This window comes from Agelaius tricolor, unplaced genomic scaffold (genome assembly GCF_023055355.1).
Source record: "Agelaius tricolor isolate 1412-34295 unplaced genomic scaffold, bAgeTri1.0.p SCAF_3, whole genome shotgun sequence".
Lineage (NCBI taxonomy): Eukaryota > Metazoa > Chordata > Aves > Passeriformes > Icteridae > Agelaius > Agelaius tricolor.
Window position 1 is genome coordinate 60,022,334 of NW_027269263.1, and position 22,911 is coordinate 60,045,244.

Below are 22,911 nucleotides of genomic sequence, written 5' to 3' on the forward strand. Positions count from 1 at the left end.
TCAAAAGTTTTTTAGAAATCTTCCCCATTGTGGTAGGGAATTATCCTTATGTTTATCCCTGTTTGTATCATGAACAGGTTGTGTATTTTGTCTGTTGTAGGACTTGGTATAGTCACCCAAAGAATCATTTCCAGAGGCCTGAATATGAAATCATTGAGAACAATCATCCCCTCAATAACATCTATATTCACACTCAGGTCCTGGCAATGGATCTGTGATACAACTTCTTTTGATCAAATTAATATTTTCTTGAATATGCTGAAATGGCATAGTTTAAAAGCAACCTTTTTTCTTCCTTTTGAGAAACCAAACATCCCTGTTCCTAAGGATCTCTCACAATAAAATTGTTCTTTCAAAAACACAATGCTAATGTCCAGTAATCAATAACAGACTGCAAGTGAATTAATGGGCACCATGTAATCATCAGGGATGAAAGAGCCTCTGGAAATGGAAAACTGAATTTTCTTTCAAATATATAAAGACAGATTTTTAGATGTGGTATTTCTGTCTACCTCAAATGTACAGGAAGTTTTCCTTTGAGGAATTCATTTAAATATCAGCAGAAACCTGAAGCTTTCCATGACCTACAATATTTTTCAACTGATATATAAAAGCATGCATAGAATATTACCATATGAGGGTAAGGTACAGTAAAGTGATAAATCTTCTTAAAGCACTGCTGCATCATGTCAGATTTAAAGCTGCCCTGGATCAGGGTGCAACTTCTTCTAAAATATGAATATTGCTGGAGGGAACTTCTAACTCTATGCTGCCTTAGAAAGATTGTTCAAGTTTTGTTTCAATATTTAATGAGTTCTCTATGATATTTCAAAAGAATTACTAGAAAGAGACCATTACAGAAGCACTCTTTTATGGGTGACATGAAAGGGATCTGGATAGTTAAATTAACAGTTAATCAGGGCTTCTGAGACAACTCAACTAATGCATTTATCATTAACATTACAAACATGCTCTTGCAAATCAAGAAGGTTTTTTTCTTTTCTAAAATAGGATTTTAGTACATTTTTTCATTCATCAAAGGAAAAGGTTCTTGATACTTCTCAAGAACCCTTATACAGTGTAAAAAGGAACTGGTACTTGATTTTTTTTTCTTTTTCTGATAGAAATCTTCCTATTATTGTCTATTTATTATTATGTAATTTAAAAAAATATTTTCTGGCAGCTAAAAAAAAAAACAACTTCCTAGATATTTACTAGGACTCCATTTGGAGGTACTGAGAAATGACAGCATAGAAGTAGCTAATACAGGAATGAATCAACTTTTAATGGATTGTGTATATGAGTTAAAATCGGATTCTGGCTCTTCCCCTGTTCTTCTTGGGGAAATCTGAGATCAAAAGAGGTTCTGTCAGACAAGGTCTTAAAAAAAAAAATAACTCACACTAGGAGAGAAGTCCTTCAAAACCTGCCACATGATGAAAACAGACTTCTGATACTTCAAATCCCATTACAAATTTACAAAGAAGTGACAAATCCATACGCTTGAAGTGCACTTGAGGAATGCTTTCTGATGCATTGCTAAGGGTCTGGGAGATTACCTGTACACTTTTTATTTTGAAGGCTGCAATTTCTCCACCTATTTTTGTGGGTGCATAAAATTCCTAGTACTGTTAGCCACAAACATTCTTTTTAAAACAGAAAAAGCATGCTTTGTTTCCAAATAAAGAACTCAGTCATATTAAAAACCCAAGGTCTTATACTTGTTTTATTCTTTTAAATTCTACATAAAAATACAAAATAACTAACATATAAAAATGCATACAACTGTGCTTTCTATAAACCTGAATAAATTTACGTAAACTAACTGTTTAAAAAGAACACCAAGGAGTTTGACTTGTGTACTGTATGGAATTTTAATTCACTGATTATCATTAATTTATGTAGTTCTACAGAAGTTCATGGTGTTTCAGCAAAATGCATTATGAAAATGTATTCAAGGAATGGTATCAGGAAATGATTATAATAGAAAATTCTAAAAGTTAAATATTTCTAAACTGACCATCCATGACATAAAAATCCAAAATCCAGCATAGAAGGCAAATGCCCCAAAAGGTTTTCTTCTCTATAGAATATATATAAATATGTATTTGGAGAATCTCCTATACAGAATTTTGCACCAGAGAAAGTCTCTCTGTCATTGCCATAAGGAGTAGGTGAATCCTCAGCCTTTCAGAGCTTTGTGTTAAGTTACCCTAAAGGGATCTACCCGGACAACTCAATGTATCACTTTGAGTAGATTAAAGAACAGATGTTTCCCAGTTTTCAAGGCTAGAGAAATCAAAAAGTTAATGAAAACATGTTATCATCTACATCAAGAACTTACATTTGTTTAGGAATTAGGCAAAAAAACCAAACAAACCACCCACAACTCATCTGCCCAATTCCCCCCCAGCCCCCCCTTATTTTCTCATTTTATGTAAAAGTTCTGCTCTAACTTCAAGCTCTAACTTTGAGCTGTCTATCAGACAAAGGCTGATAACCTGCACATAGAGGTTAAGGTTTATATGATATAGAACATGCCTTTATTGTCTCTGATTTATTTTTTCTCTGCTTCCAAAATGTGCAAAAAAGCTGTCAGAGATTGAACTAAAGAAGTTACTTGCTGGATTACATGCAACCAATATACAATATACTGTATTAATTATATTATATAACTATATACACTTAATATATACTGGGTTATTTTTCATATATTCCTTAGAATTTTGGATCAATTTATTATATATTTATGTATATTTATGCATTATGTATTTTGCCACACTTCAGTACTGTTGTTTCAAACAATCCAAGAAACTCCAGGAAGTTACCAGTCTGAGAAAGGGGGAGAACAATGTCAAAATGGGAATCTTTCTCAGCTTCAACAGAATAAGCTCACTCCACAAGGAAAAAGTAGTTGAAAACACCTTAAAATAAATATTATAAAAAGCATAAAAAATATTTTATCATAACTAAAATGAAGGAACAAAGTTTTGCTAAACATGCAACAAAACTCTTGATAATGAAAACAATAATGGCAAGAGATGAGATACTGGAAAATCATAAGGCAACAGATCTGTTTTCTTACTATTTCCAGAGTGTGCATGTTCCCTGCACATCAAAGAAAAGAAAAAGGGGGGGCAGAGGGGATGGGAAAGAAAGAAGCACAGTCTTCTACAATAATAACTGTGATTTTCTATTTCCTGTAAGTGTGGTCCATATTTTAGATAAAAAGCCTGTTATTGGAGTCAAACAGCTTTTAGCTGCTGGAGCGTGTAACTCATTCTGAACACACCAGGCTGCTGCAAACAGGGGGAAATGCTAACTTCTGTATCAGTAATTTGCAGTAATAGAAAGCTGTTACTAAATCAATGTCTCATCTGGAAAATAAACGTTTCCATTTCACCTTTCACTTAAGCTAGTGGCAAGAGGCTATTATCCTGTGACTTTCCATTAGACCAGCACGGTCTCAGACACCCATGTACATCAAACTCTGTCCAAAAGACTAAATGTTATTTGCTAAGCTTGACCTAAAAAAAAACCCTAAGAAAGTAAAACAAAAAGAAAGTAAGAAACAAACAAGAAACCCCAAACCAGCAACCAAAAAGCAGGGAACAGAGGTTTTTTTTTGCTGGTGACCAAGATTTTTACTCCAGCCAGTCTTATCTCTCTGGTAATGCCCAGGTAATTCCATATCCAATTTGTTGGAGGCAATCTGGATGCCTTCTGCACTACCAAAATTCTTAAATGAGTAATTAATTCCTGTAGTAGAAATATTTAATTTAAGAAAAGATGCTACATAATGTTAGATAACTGCTTGATTTCATGGCAGGCTTTCACAAGATAAGGAACAACCACTATTACTTTAAAGACAAAACAAAGATGGGCAATGACTCCTCAACATCATGGAGCTTGTTCAGGGCAGCCATAATTGAGACTCATATTTCTGAAGGACTACTGGAAACAATTAAGCTTAAAAAAAAAATTTGAGGACAACTCAAACTGTGGAAAACTTTCCCATTTCTGCAATCAACCATTCATTTTTGCATTTTTTTCCTTTTTTCAAAACACAGAGAACAAGCTAAAATCAGCAAAAGTACATACAGAGAGTGGATAAGAGGATAAAAACCTCATAGATGATGAAATTATAAATATGCCACAAATTGGCACTCTTACATACAATTTCATCAAATGCCTTGTCTTTAAGTTAAAAATTACAACATTTTTTGGAAGTTATTATCTAAAGGACAAAAGCATGACAGATCCTAGCAAGAGCTTCAATTCATTACACTTCACAACACTGTAAAAGCAAAGTGATATATGCCACATCTTTGTTCACTGGCAAACACATTTATGGGAGATCTGGGCAAACTATTTAATTCTCAAACATCATACCATTTTCTCTGCATGTGAGCAGAAAATATTTTATCAATTCAGATAAAAACCCCATTATTAAAATCAAGTCAACAACCATCTACATTTGTTGACCTAACAGTACATTTTGCAACTACCCAGACTACATGCCAAGACATGGTTTTCATGTTGCAGTATGACTTGCAAAGCAGAAAGATTTTCCTGGTTAAGTAATATAAATTTCTTATGCTGATTAGAACTTCAGGAAACAAAATTTAATGTCAAAAAAGATTTAATTAATACTATTTCTGGGCTGATTTTTTTCTAGATATAGAACAGGTATGAAATCTCATTTATTCACTGTGCATGCTATTGTATTCAAGCTGGAACCAATGAAATCTCCAGGACACAATTCTGTCTCACATATAAGTTGAGAACAGAAAATCACTTGATTTCCCTAATATTTTACTATCACAAGGCATCCAGAACTTAACACAATGCACAATTTAAACACAAATTTAGGTTGTTTAGTTTTATTTTTCCTATAATTTTACCTACTAATGTGAATATCTTAAAGTTCTCATAATATTCATATTCCTATGTATTCATAGAAAAAGTGGTGAATATAAATAAATAGTATAAAAATATTAGTATCCGTTTTTTCATTATTTAGATGCTTCAGGTGAAATACTCCTCCAAATAAAATCAGTGTACTGATTCTAAAAAGCTAAGGGGAATTTGATAATTAGTAACCTTGTTGTATCTACATTTTTAAGTTTCCTTAAAAAAAAAAAAATCAGATTTATCAGTTTTATATCCAGGTTGAAAACATGTTAAGATCAACAATTACCTTGACCTGCAATTACTGCTGAACAAAATCCTGTCAAAATGCAAACTCAGATCAAGCTAGATACTACGTAAGAAGGCAAAGCAACATGTTACTTGACTAGAAAGCTGAGAAATCAGTAAAGATATCTAGTGTATCTTGCAAGATACGCAACTATCTGAGAGATTTAGAGAGCCTTTGCAAATTAGGAACGAAAGCAACGGTATTTGATATTTATGATGCTGTCCAAGGAGTTGAGAACTTCTACTTGGATTTAACTAAATGACCCTGAAGCAATGTATAAAGGATGTATTTGGTATGTCCAGGCTGACTGTGATGAAACTTCAGTCAGATTCATAGTCAAGTGCTGATTCCTGAGATTTTTCTTTCAAGTAAAGCAAAATAACATCCCAAACAACCAAGCCTCCTCTCATCCCCAGAGGAAAAGTTACCCGGAAACACTAAATAAAACATCTCTTGGAACCAAGCTGCTACTTCAGTAGCCCCTATGTTCCATCCTTCTTAGATCATTTAGTTTCTACTGTCTCACAAAGGCTTTTTAACTGTTAACAGGGTTCACAAAGTCCCATTTGGTCATTTCTAACAAGGAATGTAAGCACTGTTCTTCCATAAAGAACCACAGGAATACAGCATTATCACAGAATCACACAGTCACAGAATGGTTTGGGTGGAAGGGACATTACAGACTGCTGACTTCCAGCCCCCATGCCATGGGCAGGGACACCTTTTCTGCAAACATCTGCAACAGCCAGCATTGCTACCAAAATCTCCTTCCATCCTGCTGAAAATATGCAAAGCAGAACACAGCAACTGGAATTGCCACCTCTTTGGACCTACAGAGCTAACCAGGAATAACTCAGGCTTCTCCAGAGAAGAGTTCACGTGGTAAACTATGAGTGCTTGAATTGAAAAGCTCTAAAGACATAATGCATTTTGGCATTCCCAGCCTCTATTTCTTCTTCTTTGTCTCTGCCAAGCCCTATGTGACTTTTCTTTTTTTTTAATTTGCATTGAGCAGCGTTGTCAGCTTGCTGTGGAAGCTTTTCTAATTTAAGATTTCGTTACCGTTGTTCCTTCAGCTCCGAACAGTCTGTCACTTGCCATACCCATCATGCTGAGCTACCCCAGGTGTGCTTTTGATTTTCAGCTGCCAGCTGAGAAGGCCAAGGTATAGATTTGTTTTTTCCCCCTCTTTCTTACTCTCTTCCTAGTCAGCAACTATTTACTGGTTTTCAACAGCACAAAGTAAGGTGCTGACCTAAATAGAGGCCTGAGTGACTTCAAATGCTACTGAAAATAAATGTGTACCAAGGACATGGAGCCTTTCAAAGGAACTGACCAAAAGGTCAAAAATGTAAATAGCTTACCATGAAACATGTCTACAGATTGAATAGTTTTACAAATAAGTGTTTTGAAGAGTGGTGTGTCTCACTGGAGAAATCAAAATAAAAAAAAAAACTTGTAAGCTGAAGGTTGACTTGCAGTGAGATGATTGACCTTATTAAAAGTAACCAATCTTATCACGTTGATTAATGGAAAAGTCCTGATCTAATTTTATAACAAATGCTTAAGCAAAATGTTTTTCTTGAAAATTTGAATATCTACTTGAAGGAGGCCTGACAGGCTCCAATGGCAAGGGCAGCTAATGGTCTTCAATGAAATGTTCTGTATAAACTTGGAAGTCCTGCTAAGAAATAGGTCCTCCAAGCACAAACGTACTTGAACACATACGTAGCTTATTCAATTTCATTCAACTAACCCAGAATTCAGTGCAAATCCATGTAAACATATCCACCAGGTAATGTTCAGGATTTTGTCCTAGAACATTTTTTCCACTGAAAATTATCCTTATACAACAAAAATTATCAATATTTGTACAGAAAAAGGCAGAAATTAATATTATTTTTAAGTTTTTGGTATTTATTTTCAAATTTCTATATTATGAAAAATAACCAATGCTAAAGATTTTTGAAAAGACAGATGATGCAAGAGGGCACTCCAGGGGTAAAGGACACACTGAAGATGACAGGATGCCAAAGCTGCAAGATGCCTATTATCTTAAGCAGAAGTATGGCAAAAGTTCTTTACTATCCAACAAGGATATAAAAAAACACTAGAGATGCAATTTGAGAAATTAATAAAAAAATCCAGTATGCAATAATGCAAATTTGTCACTGTGAGTCCACAGTAACAAATAAACAGTACTCATATCCTTAAATTACATTCTATATGTTACAACCTTTCAAGGCTCAAATTTGGGACATAGCCACAAAAAGCCAGTAAGTGTATTGAAAGCCATATAAGACTACACAATCTTTTTTCTAGTCTTTCTTCTTCATTATCTGTCTTCCTCACTTCAAAACTAAAACTGAACATACTGTTTGTGAAGGTCATACTAGCTTAAAAATAATAACTACCATGCTGGATAATTTGATAATGCATGCACAAAAAGTATAATATAGAAGATATAATTCAATCCATTAAGCTACTCATGATTTTATATGTAATTTCTTAGTAATCAACCATGATAAATTTATCAGTATGGATATCCCAATAGTATCCAGATTTATTACCTTTCTTTTTAATAAATCATCTATCATGGTTATTATTTTTCAGAATAAAATACTTTGAGTCTTAACTCTTATGTCCTGTCCACTTAAAACTTTACAACTTTATTTCAATTTTCCTGAAAGAATCAAATCAATAAAGTATTTTTAGAGTATAGATTTATAAGGATTCATGATGTAAGTCTTGTAAAGTGCAGTAACACAGGGATATAATTTTTAACCAGTAGAGGTTTAAAAAAATCCTAAGTTAGAGCTAGGGTGCTATAAACTCTGCAAAATTCACAGCTGTGGTATTACAGGCTGGAAATACAAGTCATTCTGAAATATGAGGACCAATTATTAAAAAATTAGTTTTACAGAAACAAAATTTCTTTTGCAACATTGCAAAGCTGAAAACTAGATTTCTTTCCAGGGGGAAATCTTTCATAACTCTGTTGGGTTTATCCCCCATATTAAGCATATTAAACCTCTTAGATATTAAAACCAAGACAAAACAACAAGACAGTTACAAAAACTTAATGAGTAGAGGGATGGCTCCATACAAAATATTCCACACTGCCCAAGTGAAAAAATCTGACAGTCACCCACAAATATTTTATTTCAATTCCTCATAATTTGTGTGGGTCAAGTAAACAACCAAACTCTTGTTATTAGAATACATTATTTTTGTGTCATATTTTTGTCTCTGTATGCACCAGGTACTTATTCTTCACAATACATGTTGGTTATTTGCTGCAGTTTATATTTCATTGCTGGCTTTAAATGACCTTGTCCTCATCTTGAGGGACTTGCACAAGTCTTTGCTTGGCTCGTCCCCTTGGAGCCCAGAGAGCACCACGAGGTGCCCCAGGGGCACGGAGGCAGGAGCTGCCTGCACAGTTACCTTTGCTCCTCTGCAGCTCTGCACAGGGTCACAGAGGGTGGCACCTGCACAGCTCAGAGCAGAGCTGGCAGCCTGTGTCAGACCAGGAGGGAAGGAAAAGGGGGAAGGCCATGGCCTCCCTTCCCTTCTCCTGCCTCCTTTAGATCTCAGCACATGGAACTGAAAAGAACATCTGAGAACAAAAAAAGGCAAACTTGTTTGAGGAGAGGAGAAAAAAAGAATTGACAGGCTCTCAGGGCAATCAAGGAATATTCCAAAGCTTTTGCACTTCCATTTAAAGTATGTTTTAAGAAAGAACATTATTCATTTTCACACAAATTGGTATTTTCTTGTTAGATATAAATTACTTCAAGCAATTTAGCACTTTTTTTTCTAGTAGTCAACTTAAATTATCATATCTACTTGTTTAACAATTTGAAATACCCCCAAAAATTTAAACATCCACTGATGAATGATCTTATATTTTTAATAAGTTGAATAATGAAGATCTACTGATATTTCATGTTCTGCTTAGCAGTCTGTATTGCAAAAATACAAAGGCCACCATTAGCTATTTTTACCATAAGAACATTGCCAATCATACTGCAGAGCCAACTTTTCCCTCTTGGTACAAGAGGGTTCAATACTAATTGCTATTCCAAGCTGTGCAGAAGAGAGAAAATTCAGTAAAAGAAATGGAAAGGGATCTGAGGAGCAGCAGCAATCATCTGTTCTCCAAAATAGATTTTGGCAGAATGTAGATTTTAAACAATTATTACTCAGTCAAGCAGCCTAACAGACACTGGAATCTCAGGACCTGCTATGAAGTCCAAGATAATTCTGGATGCACACCATATTGCTGGTCAAGAAATTTGCAGAGAGAGGCAGCTATGCTGAATGCTAATGATAATCACCACTCCATTATTAGAAAAGTGGTTTTCACACTTTTGCTTCCTTACAAACTGTTCAAATTAATGTTATACATTTTGGGAAAAGAAAGTAAATAGGGACACAAAGTTATTTTGGCATCTTTGTGTTTAAACTCCAGAGTTTTCAAAATCAACAGTAAGGAAAATATCTTCATTGCATGGTATTCTAATTTGTTGAAGGCACATCACAAAGACCAGCTTAACCAGGTAACACAACTTTGGCTTCTGGTATGGCTTTTCACACCTCACTGTGATATTAAAAATTCTAAACATGCAAGAGATCATATCCTTTCAGTATTTAATGAGACTGTATCATGGCAGTGGTCCATGCAGATGAATTTCTGGTTCTAAGAACAGGAAAGACATGATCTAGAAAGTCTGGCAGTTGATGGTGCCCAGAGGGGTCACTGTGGAAAAAGCCCAGAGTCCTGGGTTAGGGCCATGCCTAAGGCCTGTGTTGCTCTATTTAAAACTCAAACTCAATATTTTTCAGGTTTGCCGCTTTTTTAAAAAAGAGCATGAACAACAACAGCAAAAAGGAAATAAATTAACCATTTTCTCAAATTCAATAGAAAAATTAATTTTTGATCTATTTTATTCCATTTAAAAATAAATAAGGGTTAACACACCAAAATGTGATTTGTTTTTGTGGAACGTGGTTTTCATGGGGAATTGTGTGTCAGTACAACAACATGACATAGTTACATTTTAGCAACATAGGGGTTCTTTGTAATTAAATATATCTTAAAATATTTATTCAATAAAGATGAAGTAGTTCAGAAAAGAGATTTTTTTTAAAAGATATCAATTAGAAGGTAAATTTCTGTATCTGACAAATAGGAACCTAGAAGATCAGGAGGCAACTACTCAGTGCATTTCTTTAATGAAGTACAGATGGTAACCATGAAATTTGGGATTCTCTGGAAGCATGCTGAACACTGAAACAGAGAAAACTAGGATGTCTGCATGGGTGCAGATATGCTGTGTTAATATGCTTACTCATAAAAGAAAGTTGGCAGTGGAAATCAAAATATTATTTCTGCCAAATTAGACCCATAGGAAAAAAAAAAAACCTATTTGGAAGTAAAAATAGCACCTGGTAAGAGAAGAACACTGCAACAACATGAAGAAAATTTATTTCTAAAGGATCAAAAAGTAAATCCTGTAACTTCTTTTCATCCCTATAACACATTACTGTATAGGATTAAAGGCTTCACCATGATAAAGAGAAAATTTTCATAATGGATTGCTAGTGAGTTGTAACTGTTTGCTTGAATATAGTATTTAATTTCCCCAGGCTAAACTATTAGAATAGATGTAAAATATTTCAAATATAGGTCTAAGGCGTAAAAGTTAAACTTTTATCTTAAAACTTAAAATGTTAAACTTAAGCTGTTATCTGAGAGAACTCTTCAACACAAAATAACAGACAATGTAAAAATTATCATCTACTGTTTCAAACTCAAGATCAATAATAAAACATAGAACAGTTCAAACACTAGACCAGTTATTTTGGGCATAATTTATTCTGTTGTATAGTGTCCTTCAAATGTTTTTAAATAAAAACTTAGTTTTTAAGAAAATTTTTAAAAAAGTTACCATTCCAGGAAAGTTTCTGAGTGTTAAGTATCAAGACTCACATTATGGTCTCTTTCAGTCAGCTCTCACACTAATACATACAAATAAATCAAACCAATCATATTGATTATAAATAGCTAACCCTTGATTCATTTCAAATAAAGATTTTTCAGTTCAGGGGTAGACTATTTCAGAATACCCACTTTCAGTAGAAACTTGTGTTTAGACAACTGTTCCTCTATGAAAGCCTAAAGTATTTGGGTTCTAAATTTACAACAGAAAAAAAATCTGTTTTTGTTTTGCAGAAACATATGAAAATTTTTATCAAACAACTTAAGACAATGCAAGTCTGGAAGAGTACCTGGAATTATAGCAGTAGTGTGTTTTAATTCAGATCCGCCACTATTCCTTTTCCCATTAAGAACTTTATGTCACATCTAACAATTAGGTAGTCTTGGATAAACTTTCCAAGCCAAAATGGATTCTCTAATATTCAGCTTGAGAGTATGCTATTATATGATTTTTGTTATGCATCATTATTAGGTAGATTGCTTTAAATCTACATGGATAATTCCTTACTACATCTGTATTTTTAAAATAGCATGTACCTAAACAATTCAGTCTTTTAAAGACGAAAAACTTACCTTTAGCTACAAAAAGGTCTTTCCCTATTCTAGCTTATTATCTTAAATTTTGATACCTTTAGACAGAAGTCATGGTCAGCTTGATGTCAAGTGATTATACTAGACCATCTATCCAATTAAATTAATGTACTAATGCCAGTACCAAAATATAAATACCTCCTTGCAATGGAGGATACTGTTCAAGTTGTTTGGCCTTCTGGATAGTGACAGCCACAAGCTTTTTTTATCAAGTTAGAAAAGCTATTTCTTTTTGCTGATTATTCAAATAAGAATTTAATTCAGGGAGCTTTAGCAATTTAACTGGGGGGAAAAAAAAACCCCAACAGTAATTGTCAGAGCATAAAAAGCAATACTGACCCTAGAGTTCTTTACTTGAGCTTCTGAACTGGTATTTTCCTTCCAGCTTTAATATTGAACCAACCAGGCAGTACTTAGGGACTTAGCTGCAACTAACATTTGCTTTATAGTTACCCCAAGCCATAGTCTTTGGTATTTAAAAGAGGCTGACACTAAAATTCATTTAAAGGTCTACTTCACTCATTACAAGTTTTCACAAATAACTCCCTAATTAAAATAATGGAACCAAAAAAATCAAAAAAAGTCAGAAGTTACAGTATTCTCACATGCTTTCTGCACGAGACATACATAATATCTATTTCCAAATTTAAAGGTGTGAACACACACAAAATCAGAGACTTGAAACAATCATTTTTGAATCTCTGATGCAGTAAGCCTGCATTATTCATTTATCCCTTACAATAAACCAAGAGAAGATCTTCAGTTTGTCAACCATAACAAAAAATATATCAGGAGCACTAATCTTAAAATATGCTGAACTAATTAATTTAGGTAATAAAAGTGTCTTGGCTATCTGTAACTGCTATTTAAATTAAATAGGAAAAAAAAAAGCCCAGAAACATTTTATTGCCTTTAGATATTTAAGGAATGTGGATGTAGCAGGTTAAAATATTTACACAACCCTTTATCCATACCTGGATTCCTTAATAAATCTTATTTGTTATCCGCACATAAGACCTTCAATGAATAAATGATAACACTTTTTCCTGGTTTATTTAAATTGGGGGTTTCTTTTGGAGGGGTAATATTGTCACACTCACAGTTTCATTTCCCAGTATTTCTGAGGGTTTTATTCACAGAATCATAGAAAGGGCTGACTTAGAAGGGACCTTAAAGATCATCTACTTCCAACATTCCTGCCACGTGCTGGAACTCCTTCCACTAGACTGCTGCTCCCAAATGGTATTTTTTTTCTTTTCAAGCTCTTAGGCTGAGAGACACAAGTTTAGCAGAAACTGTACAGCATTATAAAAATTCACCAAGAAGTAATATTCTGGTCAAGATAAAAATCACTGTAGCATCTAACTCTTGTTTTTTTTAATTATTTCTAAAAGTTTTTATTACCCTTCAGTGATATACTAGAGTACCAGAAAGTCAAAATACTTTATCTATAACTAATTATTTACATATGTGATGCACCACTAGAAAGACAAAATTTACATCCACTGCCAAATTTGATATCAAATAATACATAATAAATACAAGGCTTCAGACAACAGAAAAATTTTGACTGCCATGAAAGGGGAATATGAAGCAATAGTATTTTTATTTTATTATTACTAAGGTATATGAACCATCAATTACTTGTAACTCAATATTTATGCCTTGTTTGATGGCTTTGGAGAAGGGGAGCCCTTTTTTCTTGCTGGTTGCTGTCCAAACGTATTCAAAATTACATTGTCATGTTCATGACATATTACTTTCAACCTGACACTTTAATCAGCTCTTCCACACTAATCAAGTAGTGAGTGACATGTGGAAGCACTATGTCTGAGTTAAAGGGAGTAAAGTAGGAATAACCACTCAGAAAAAAAGCAAACCTGGTTTGTGTGCTTCGTCTAACACCTCAGCTTGTTATCATATTATTGCAACAGTTCCCATACCTCCTCAGTGATTTCCTCATGGGCAGCTCCTCACAGCACTGCCTCCTTCACAGCACAGCCAACCAACTCCAGCTCTTTTCACCACCAGCCAACCAACTCCAGCTCTCTCCTCACCCAGCTACCCCACTCTTTTGTAGCACTCGTCATCTTATTGGACACAGCTGTGGCCAGTTAAGGGCAGGCCTGTTCCTAATCTTTGGTGATCAGTACAGCTGCAACTCCTCAGGTGTGAGACTGCCTTCTGCAATATCTTTATTTTCTTACATTCTATCCCTCCACATCACCTCAAACCACAACACCAGTGCAGACACAGACCTGGAGGAATCACTGCAGCAGATGGGAAAAGTGGAACCCTGACAGCGATGGCATGTGGTGTATCCACTGGGAAGATTAACCTTGCTTTCCCTGTGCCAGGGATTCCCTCTCACTTCTGGCCTGCAGTTCCTGTATTCTGCTTAGGGATAAGCAGGGTACAGTTTTAATGAGGATTTAGAAACAAGACTTCAGCTATTACTAATAGGAGATGCATGACTAATTCCTAGTGCATGTGTTAGAAAGAGGACCTGAGGGTCTGTTCTGTTTTCAGCTGCAGATTGATTTTATTTCAAAACCTAAATGGGCCTCTTGAAAAATACTGAATTAAAAGTCTGATCTGGTTCTATTTTATTGGGATTGCCTCCCTTCTTCAATCCTCAGAAACAGGCAAGTAAATTAACTCCTTAGACTTTCTCCTGTCTCTGCATAGGTTTTGGCACAAGATCCAGGAAAAGAAAATAATAATAATAATAATAATAATAATAATAATAATAATAATAATAATAAAAAGAACAGCTCTCATAATACTTCTTTCTACAATCAAATAACTCACAAAGTAATAACCTGGATGTAGTAAATGGATATTTTGTTATGATGTATCTCATATTTTTATGGTGAAATACATGAACTACTTCACAAGAAGCTCTTCTCTATATTTCCAACAAAGCAAACCACTATATATGTAGGAAGAAAAGGATATTATTTTATCAACCACACTAGATTTTAAGTAGGTTGTGCACCATTATAGAATTATTAGACAAAAAAGTTTCCCAATTTCAAAAATATAAGTGGTCAGAAATTCATTATTTGATTCAATTTAAAAAATCACTAAAAATCATAAGCAATAACTGCAATATAAATGAAACATAAATAGAAAAAAATTTAATGGATAGCATTTTGATTATCTTAAAGGTCTCTTCCAACCCTTATGATTCTGTGGTTAAGAGTAGAATTCCTAGTTTCATACAGAAAATAATTGCATGAAAAAGAGTGATTGACAGGCCCAAGTGAAAATCCTGACAGTAATTGTCCCTCTACCTTAGGGACAACAACCTGTCTCTAGGGGAGAGGGACAATCTCAAGGAGGAATAGTCAAGTCAAATAGCTGGTCATTGAAAACTGTCCTGTGAGATTCAAAGAGCAATTCTTTGTTTCTCTTGGCCACCTGCAAAGCATATACAATAAAGGAGAAAAAATGAAATCTGCTTGCCAAGGCATAATTCAGTCAAAAAAATTGGCTTCCAAGCTGTAAGACTTTTGAACTGTGTCTCTTCCACTGATTTTCAGAAGGATTCATTGTAATGCCTGTGTTGCAAATGCTTCCAAGCAGAGTGGGATTTAGACAAGGAATTGCAGATAGGATTTTTAAATGTGCAGCTGCTCCCTGTTATAGTGGACACTGAAACCTCCCAAGAAATGACAGGTTAGCTCCTGTGAACAGGCAGAAAAATTACAGCAGTGTTCAAGATGCATTATCTGTCTTTCTAGAGTTACAAAAATTGCTTGTATATCACAATGTGAAAAGAACAACATTAAATTCTACTTTTGGAAATCTGTTGGTGAATGACTACCTCACAATTGCTCATTTGTGTTTCAGATGACACATGAACTTTGTAACTGTAAAATAGAACCTGGTGAACATTTTGTGTTTATTGACATGAAATCTGTCACTTTTAGGTATTCTCAAGCTGTTATCACTGAAAATTCCATCTGTAACAAAAAGTTACCCAGCCATACAAGAACGTGATTTTTCTGACATAGAATTACAGACTTCCTGGTAATTTTCTAGGCTTCCACTTCTCTGGGAATTAATATAAAAACCAGATCCAAGAATCATAAACCATATATGTTGCACATGCACATATATTTCTCTGTCCAGAAATGTACATTTCTTTCTGCTATTATCATTTTATTAGATACTAAATTTGTACCTTTCCTGTGGAATTCATAATCTGTCTTCCTTTCCAGATTTTTGTGCTGTACAGGAACATTACATAGTATACATTTTTTAAGGGATGTGTGTCCTCAGGAATTCCACTTAAAATGTTAAATTCAACACAATAAGAAAACATTTTATGTAGTGTTATGATGACAATCTTATACCAAAGTTCACACGGCATTTACAAATATCCTAATTGGAGACAAGTTTTTTTAACATTTTAACAGTGAAGTATCAATTCTCTTCAAAAAATGGTAAAAAAAAAGGAAATGGCCTGTCACTTCTCTGTAATCCTGCAATTAAGGTGCACTTTAGCACTTATTAAAGCCAGAATCCCAGAATAATCCTTTAGGTCTGTCAGTCAAGCTCACCATATAAGAATATGAGCTACTATGATTCTTTCCCCCATCACAGTGACATTTCCATTTTCATCCCTGTGCCATTTATGGAAGCTGCACGCAACTGTGGCCATGAATTTTAAAAAGCTCAGGTCACACTAGGGTCTCTTTCCTGTTGATGAGACTTTAAAAGAGGAAAAAGACTGCATACTTGAAATTAGGACCTTAAATAAAAAAAAAATCAAAACTTAAAAATAGAAATCCTATTTAATTTTAAAAAATATGCAGCTCATTTGAATGCTGAAATGTCTTTTTGTTGTGTAGAGATTTTTGCTTGATGATGAGCATAGGGACTTATTTCCATCTTGAAAATAAATACTTAGTTTTGAAATACAATTAAAGAATCCTCATCTGTATATGCATATATATATTATTATTTGCATAGTTTAGAAAGAATTTATGTAAATTCTCTGCCAGTCTGTTACTGCAATTCTAGAAATGCACTGGATGAAATATTAGCACTACCAGCTCACACAGCATGTTATTTCCCTAAACTGTACCAGCTCATGAGATACTTAAAAATGTTTTCAGAATTCATCCCTGCCTGAGGCCAAAGAGAGTGTAAAGAAGAGCTGTCAAGAATTGTTTGTATTAAATGTGAACAGCACAGAGAAAGAATGGATCAGATCATCACCCATATGCAAGGGTTTTGTTTCACCTCCAGTTACATTTGTGAAACTCAGATCCAATCCTAACGGATCACTTTAATTGCAGCACCTACCAATTCAAAAAATTAATGATATCCCTAATACAACACATCCATGAAGTAGCACTGAAAGAAGTAACAGTGACAATAACAGCAAACCTGTACTAAAAATGGAGACAAACACTGTTTTAAGATTATTGTTTTAAGAATGGAACACAAATAATGAGCTTAGTATTAAAATATAAAATCATTTTGTTCAAATGCCACTTACAGCCTTCATAAATATCTGTGGGTATGTGGACTGCTGCATGCTGGTAAGATGTTTGCCGTCGGAAAACAGGATCGTCTTCAAATACTGGTCTGATTCTCTGGCTGCCAGATTCAGTTTCATTCTTTTCAGGCTTTTTAATGAAAAACACGGAAAGAGAAAAATATTAAAACATGTGCTAAAAACAATGCCACTCACATTTTCTCTTTTTATGTAAAACAATCATAGCTTTTCTTTCACTGCTAACATTTTGCATTTCTATATAAACCAAATTAGTTTCTCCAGGTCAAGGAATATTTATGTATAGTTTGCTTTCAGTTTTGATTTACCCAATGCTTTCAGTGAAATGAAGACCTGCAAAAGAAAAGTATGAACCTAAACACCTTACACACTTCAATTTCATAACTGCATGGAATTTTTACACTCATAACACAAGGCAAATTAATTACTTTTTATAGCATGTAATAATTTTCACCAAATCTTAAATATTACTTTTTTTTTTCCTTATGCAGATCAAATCACAAATCTAAAAATGATACCACCCATATATATTGCATAAAGAGATTTTTCAGAAACAGGTGTTACATCCAGACAAAGCAAGGAAATTAAGCCTTCTTGAAATTTCTGATTGAATTAGTTTTTTTTCATTGATTTATTCGAAGCATGTCTCAGTGAAATCCCATGTATTGGCTACATCTGTCCAAGAAGAAAGGTCCTTAAACACTCAGGTGCTTACCATCACCTGTCTGCCTTGGCTTCCCATCTTTTCTCACCTGTCTTCACCCTGATACACATTTCTTGATTCCTTCCAATTCATTCAGTCAGTTTGTACTAATTCTTAACCATTTTGAAAAGCTGAGATTTTTTTGAAGTGTGGAACCAAGGAGGTAGTGAAGGCCAAAGAGGTGGGAGTGCCTTCAGCTGTCTCTGCTGGAACGAGAGGCCCCATGCCATGGGTCCACTGCCACTTCAAGCAGTAAAATAGCAACTCTGATACTGAATGATTACTCAGGCCAGCTATTGGAGGCAATTATAAGGATATTTTTAATACTATACAGCCAACAGTTTTTGGAAATGTGTTATGCTTGATAAATAGTGCTGACAATGAAGCACCTGATGGTCAGTTGGGCATGTCTGTGCTGAGGCCACTCTGTTTATTATCCTCTATTATCTATTTATGTATCTATTTATTTATTATTATTATTATCTATATATTTATCTATTTCTCTATTATCTAAGTATAGACAGATAAACTTTAGCTTATCCACAATGCCATGTAATGAAACTGCCTATGTTTTCTCATCTGCTTCATCTCAATGTTACAGAACAAGTATTTGTCATTCTAAGTGCAGGTTCAAATGCTGCCTGAAGTAAGCCTAAAAACCTGGGTGGGTTTTAAAGAACTGATTTCCTTTGGAAATACAGAGGGCAGAGCTCATCTAACCAGTGACAGCCACCGATTTCGACAAGCCAGCAGTGTTGTGCTCATCACTGCAGGCTGCCTTCATGGTGAATGAAGAGGAATGGGAATGTTTAGAGTGCAATTCATCTTATCCTAATTAGACACCTATTTTCCCATGACATGAATCATGCTTTAGAGGTGTCTCCTACTTTTGATTGATTGTAGAAGTAGCTCTAGTGCAAATCACCTAGATGTAGAAGTCAGCAATACAGCTGCCTAGAATTAGGTGAGACGAATCTCACAAGTCTACTAAACTTCCAGAAAAAAAGAAGCTCAATACTCATGTTGACTATTTTTATGTAGCATAGCTACTACATCTTATGCTGACAAGGTCAATTTTTTGTAAAGGATTTAACCCCATTCTGGGAATGAGTAAGATTTTGGGAGGGGACATAGCCAGCACAGCTGACCCAAGATGATCAAAGAGATACTCCTTTCTAATGATGTTGTGCTCAGTACTACAAGCTCAGAGAAATGAGGAGAGAGGGGACATTCATCATTAAGGTGGAGTATTTGTGGAGCAACTGCTGTGTGTCCTAAGATCCTACTTCCCAAAAAGTGTTTGGACATTGCCTGATGGGGGGAAGTAAAGAATAAATATTTTTTATTTCCACTGCTTCAGTGTTTGGATTTTGCTTTTCCTTATTAAACTGTCTTTATCTCAATCCATGAGTATTTTATGGTCTTATTTTCTCACCCCTCCACTGCTGGAGGGGGGTGGTGGTACAGGAGAATGTGACAGACAGCTTTGTGGGCAGCCAGCATCCAGACAAGGCTCACAACCATTATAACTTACTTGGAAGGGCACAGACTAAAGCCAGGATCAGTAACAGTCCATGCATCATATGATTTGAAATGACACAGCATTATGACAGCTCCAGACAATGCAATTTAGGTCAATTTTTCATAGGTTTCTGTTGTGTTTGTTACTTGGGTGTTTTTTTGCTTAATATTATCCCACAGGTTTTTTTTTTCATGCCCCAACCTGGCATGCAAAGCATTAGACAAATTCTGGAGTTCTTTCCATAAGTTATCTTTTAGCTTCAAGTTGCTCAAAGTAATGACTTTGTCTCATTATGCAAATGCAATCTCAATAGTCAATCATTCATGTGGCAAAATCTCCCTTCTGTCGGGAAGTCATTTGATTAAAAAAACATTCTAACAGCCTTATTTCTAAAAATTAGTAGCAATGACTATAAACCCTCAAGGCTTTCACAGTATACTTCAGAAAATAATTGAGGACCATGAGGTCACATAACCATACTAAAATATGTGAATGAGTGATTTATTTCAACTAAATTTCCACAAGAAATACATGGGAAGGAATGGGTATGGTAAAAAAGAAAGGGTGTGAACATAGAATCAAAGAATATCCTGAGCTGGAATGGACTGACTAGCCAAAGTTCATTAAAGTTCAGCTTCTGGCCCTACAAAAAGCAATCCCAAGAATCACACATTTTTCCATCCATCCATCTAAGCAGGTCTTGCACAGAAGTTTTCATATTACAATATATTTAGATTTTTGCTCGGAATTCCTGTAGCAGCATAAAATGATCATGTTTCTTCTAATTGATATTGCAATTTCATTCCAATTAATAACTACAACCTTTCAGTCCTTCCAGTCACTCATATTCTACAAAAGAAGCTTCATGTCTACTGCCAAAATCTGATTAAACTTTGTTGAAATTGAAACTACTTAATTAATTATGACCTCAATGCCTTAAAAAAAAATAAAAAAAAAATCCACTTCTCACATTTCTAATAGCAAATACACACAGGTCCCCCTGAAAAAGACTGTGACTGACTCTGTTGTTATTCCTACAAATATTCCATTATACCAAATAAAAAAACCATTAATCTAAAAACTCTTCTCAACTTTATTAATGCAGGCAATGGATTTAAAACTACATAAAGTAATGTAGATGTTTTCACACTGCTCTCATTGACCTTCATGGCAATATTTTATGATGTACAGCTCTGACACTGAAATAGCACATCAATCTGCCCAAAAATCAAAGACAAAAAATAACAAAATCCTTTAAAAATTTTGAGGTACCCTCACACAGGAACAATTTGTTCTGTAAATCTAAAGGTGTCTGAACTAGTTCTGTACACAACAGGTAAGTATCAGAACCATTATTGGCAAATTAGTGCGGAACTCCTTCTGACAAGACAAAATTTATACTATAGTGGATTCTTCTATAGAAAATAAATCTATTTGGTTTTAATTTGCAAAATTTTGAATTTCAAGTAGCTTGTATCTAAAAAAAAAAAAAAAAGGAATGATTAAAAAGGAAAACCTCAATGTTATTAATTATTTTAATCTTGCATTTCAATGAAAAGCCTGACAGATTGTGGTGTCAGTTGGTACTGTTTTATACCCTGTTAAACTTGGTTCTCAGAAAAGTAGCAAAACACCTATTTTGATGGAAAGTGATCCAGCATGTGAATATAATTAAAACCCAACTCCAACCAATTTCTCTCTCAAGTCAGGAGCTGAAATGCAATCAATACTGGCACAGAAAAATCCCACAGGAGACAGTGGCTGAAGATTAATTTTCTATCTATTCCTTCACTTATTGCATTACATTGTTACCTACCACTGACAGTCAGCAAAATAACTCACTCATTTCACTGCAATGAATTTCCAGACAAATTTTATCCTCCCTTGAGAGGCAGATAAAATTCATTTCTATTTCCAGTTCACATTTGATGCAATTTTAAGGCTTTTATTTTTGTTAATAAATAAAGTTTGATTTTTTTATGTGTTTATCATTCACCATCAGGATAAAAGGAAATTGATACAGCAGCTAAAACACAAGAAATGAGTTTTTTTGTAGCTATTCTTTGTGATTATTTCTAAATCTTTCTTGGCATGATGTCCAATAAACTGAAGGGTACCTTCTGCATCATTTTATAAGCCAAGTACACAGCAGAAATAATGCAACTTCTCTCTAGAGGGGTTTCTGAACGTAAATTAATGAATTTACATGAGTTAACTGGAAGCTTTATGCCAAGAAGTTTTACTGAAATATTTGTCTAAAAAAGAAAACATCCCCTAAAAGAAAATTGATAAAGATCATTTCAAGAAATTGTGACATATTCTAGCTGCCCATTTCACTGCAGCCAAACTTGTCCTGATGCCTTTCCAGCATTCAGTTACTTTCCATCATCACAGCTGTAAAAAGATGAGTGGATTTTCTATCTCTGCTATTTTCATTTAGTTAAAAAACACTGGTTATTGTGGAAATGAGAAGGTTTTTCCATTAGTATAAAAACTATTTTTGCTTTTTGCAGATGTTGAAAACACAACCAGAAAGCTGACATTATTTACAAAAAAACCCCAACCCAATAAATACATCAGTAAAACACAAAAAAAAACTCACCACCAAAGTGAAGCAATCTTCAGTTGTTTTCTGAAAGCAGATTCTTTTCAGAAACAATTTAGAAGTTGCTCAAAGCATAATAGTAGATTTAGCATCATGATGAAAGAATAAAAGTAGATTTCTTTCAATTCCTGAACTGATATTCAGCCATTAACAATGACACCTGCCTGCTTTCATACTTATGTAAAACAGAAATATGCTAGTATTTTACATTGCTTTCATATCCAGGGACTGTGTTCTGCACAAAACCTCACTCTCTCTACCACCATCATTTTAAAGAATGAATGTAGAGATGGAATTATAATCGTTGTAAATAATAAATAATCAAATTTCTTCATCAGTGATTCCTCCCTATATTACCTTGCAGAATTCTGGGAGTTTTATGTTTCCATCTCTAGCTTTCAGCCTGGTTTTTATTTCTGAATATCTGCTGAAATTTCTAAATGTAAATTTTTAAACAATTGGGGCTCACTTCTTTTAATTATCTCTCCCAGATCTACTCTGTACACATGAAACTGTCACATACTAAAACAGCACAGAATTTCTCCTATGCTCAATTCTGTGCTCTTTTATTCTTTTTCTGTTTTAGTTAGTTTTGCTGCTTTCCTGTTTTGTTTTTTTTTAATCTCCCTGAGGAAAATAATCCAGTAGAACCACATACCAAGTCCCTCTGAAAATGCTTGTGGCCCCATTATAAAGTTACAGCTGGACCTAACCTGGAGAGTAAAATGGGACATTGCTGGAGGCACACAGAGCAGC

General features: G+C 34.5%; 1 protein-coding gene across 3 annotated transcripts in view; it reads right to left on the reverse strand.

Annotated features, from left to right (window-relative positions):
* Window positions 1-22,911, reverse strand: part of CACNA2D1 (calcium voltage-gated channel auxiliary subunit alpha2delta 1) — a 367,656-nt gene that overhangs the window by 135,112 nt on the left and 209,633 nt on the right. For all 3 annotated transcript variants that reach the window (XM_071424021.1, XM_071424020.1, XM_071424022.1), the window contains exon 6: window positions 17,308-17,437. In XM_071424021.1, coding sequence (XP_071280122.1) covers window positions 17,308-17,437 — 130 coding nt within the window. The remainder of the gene's footprint in view (window positions 1-17,307; window positions 17,438-22,911) is intronic.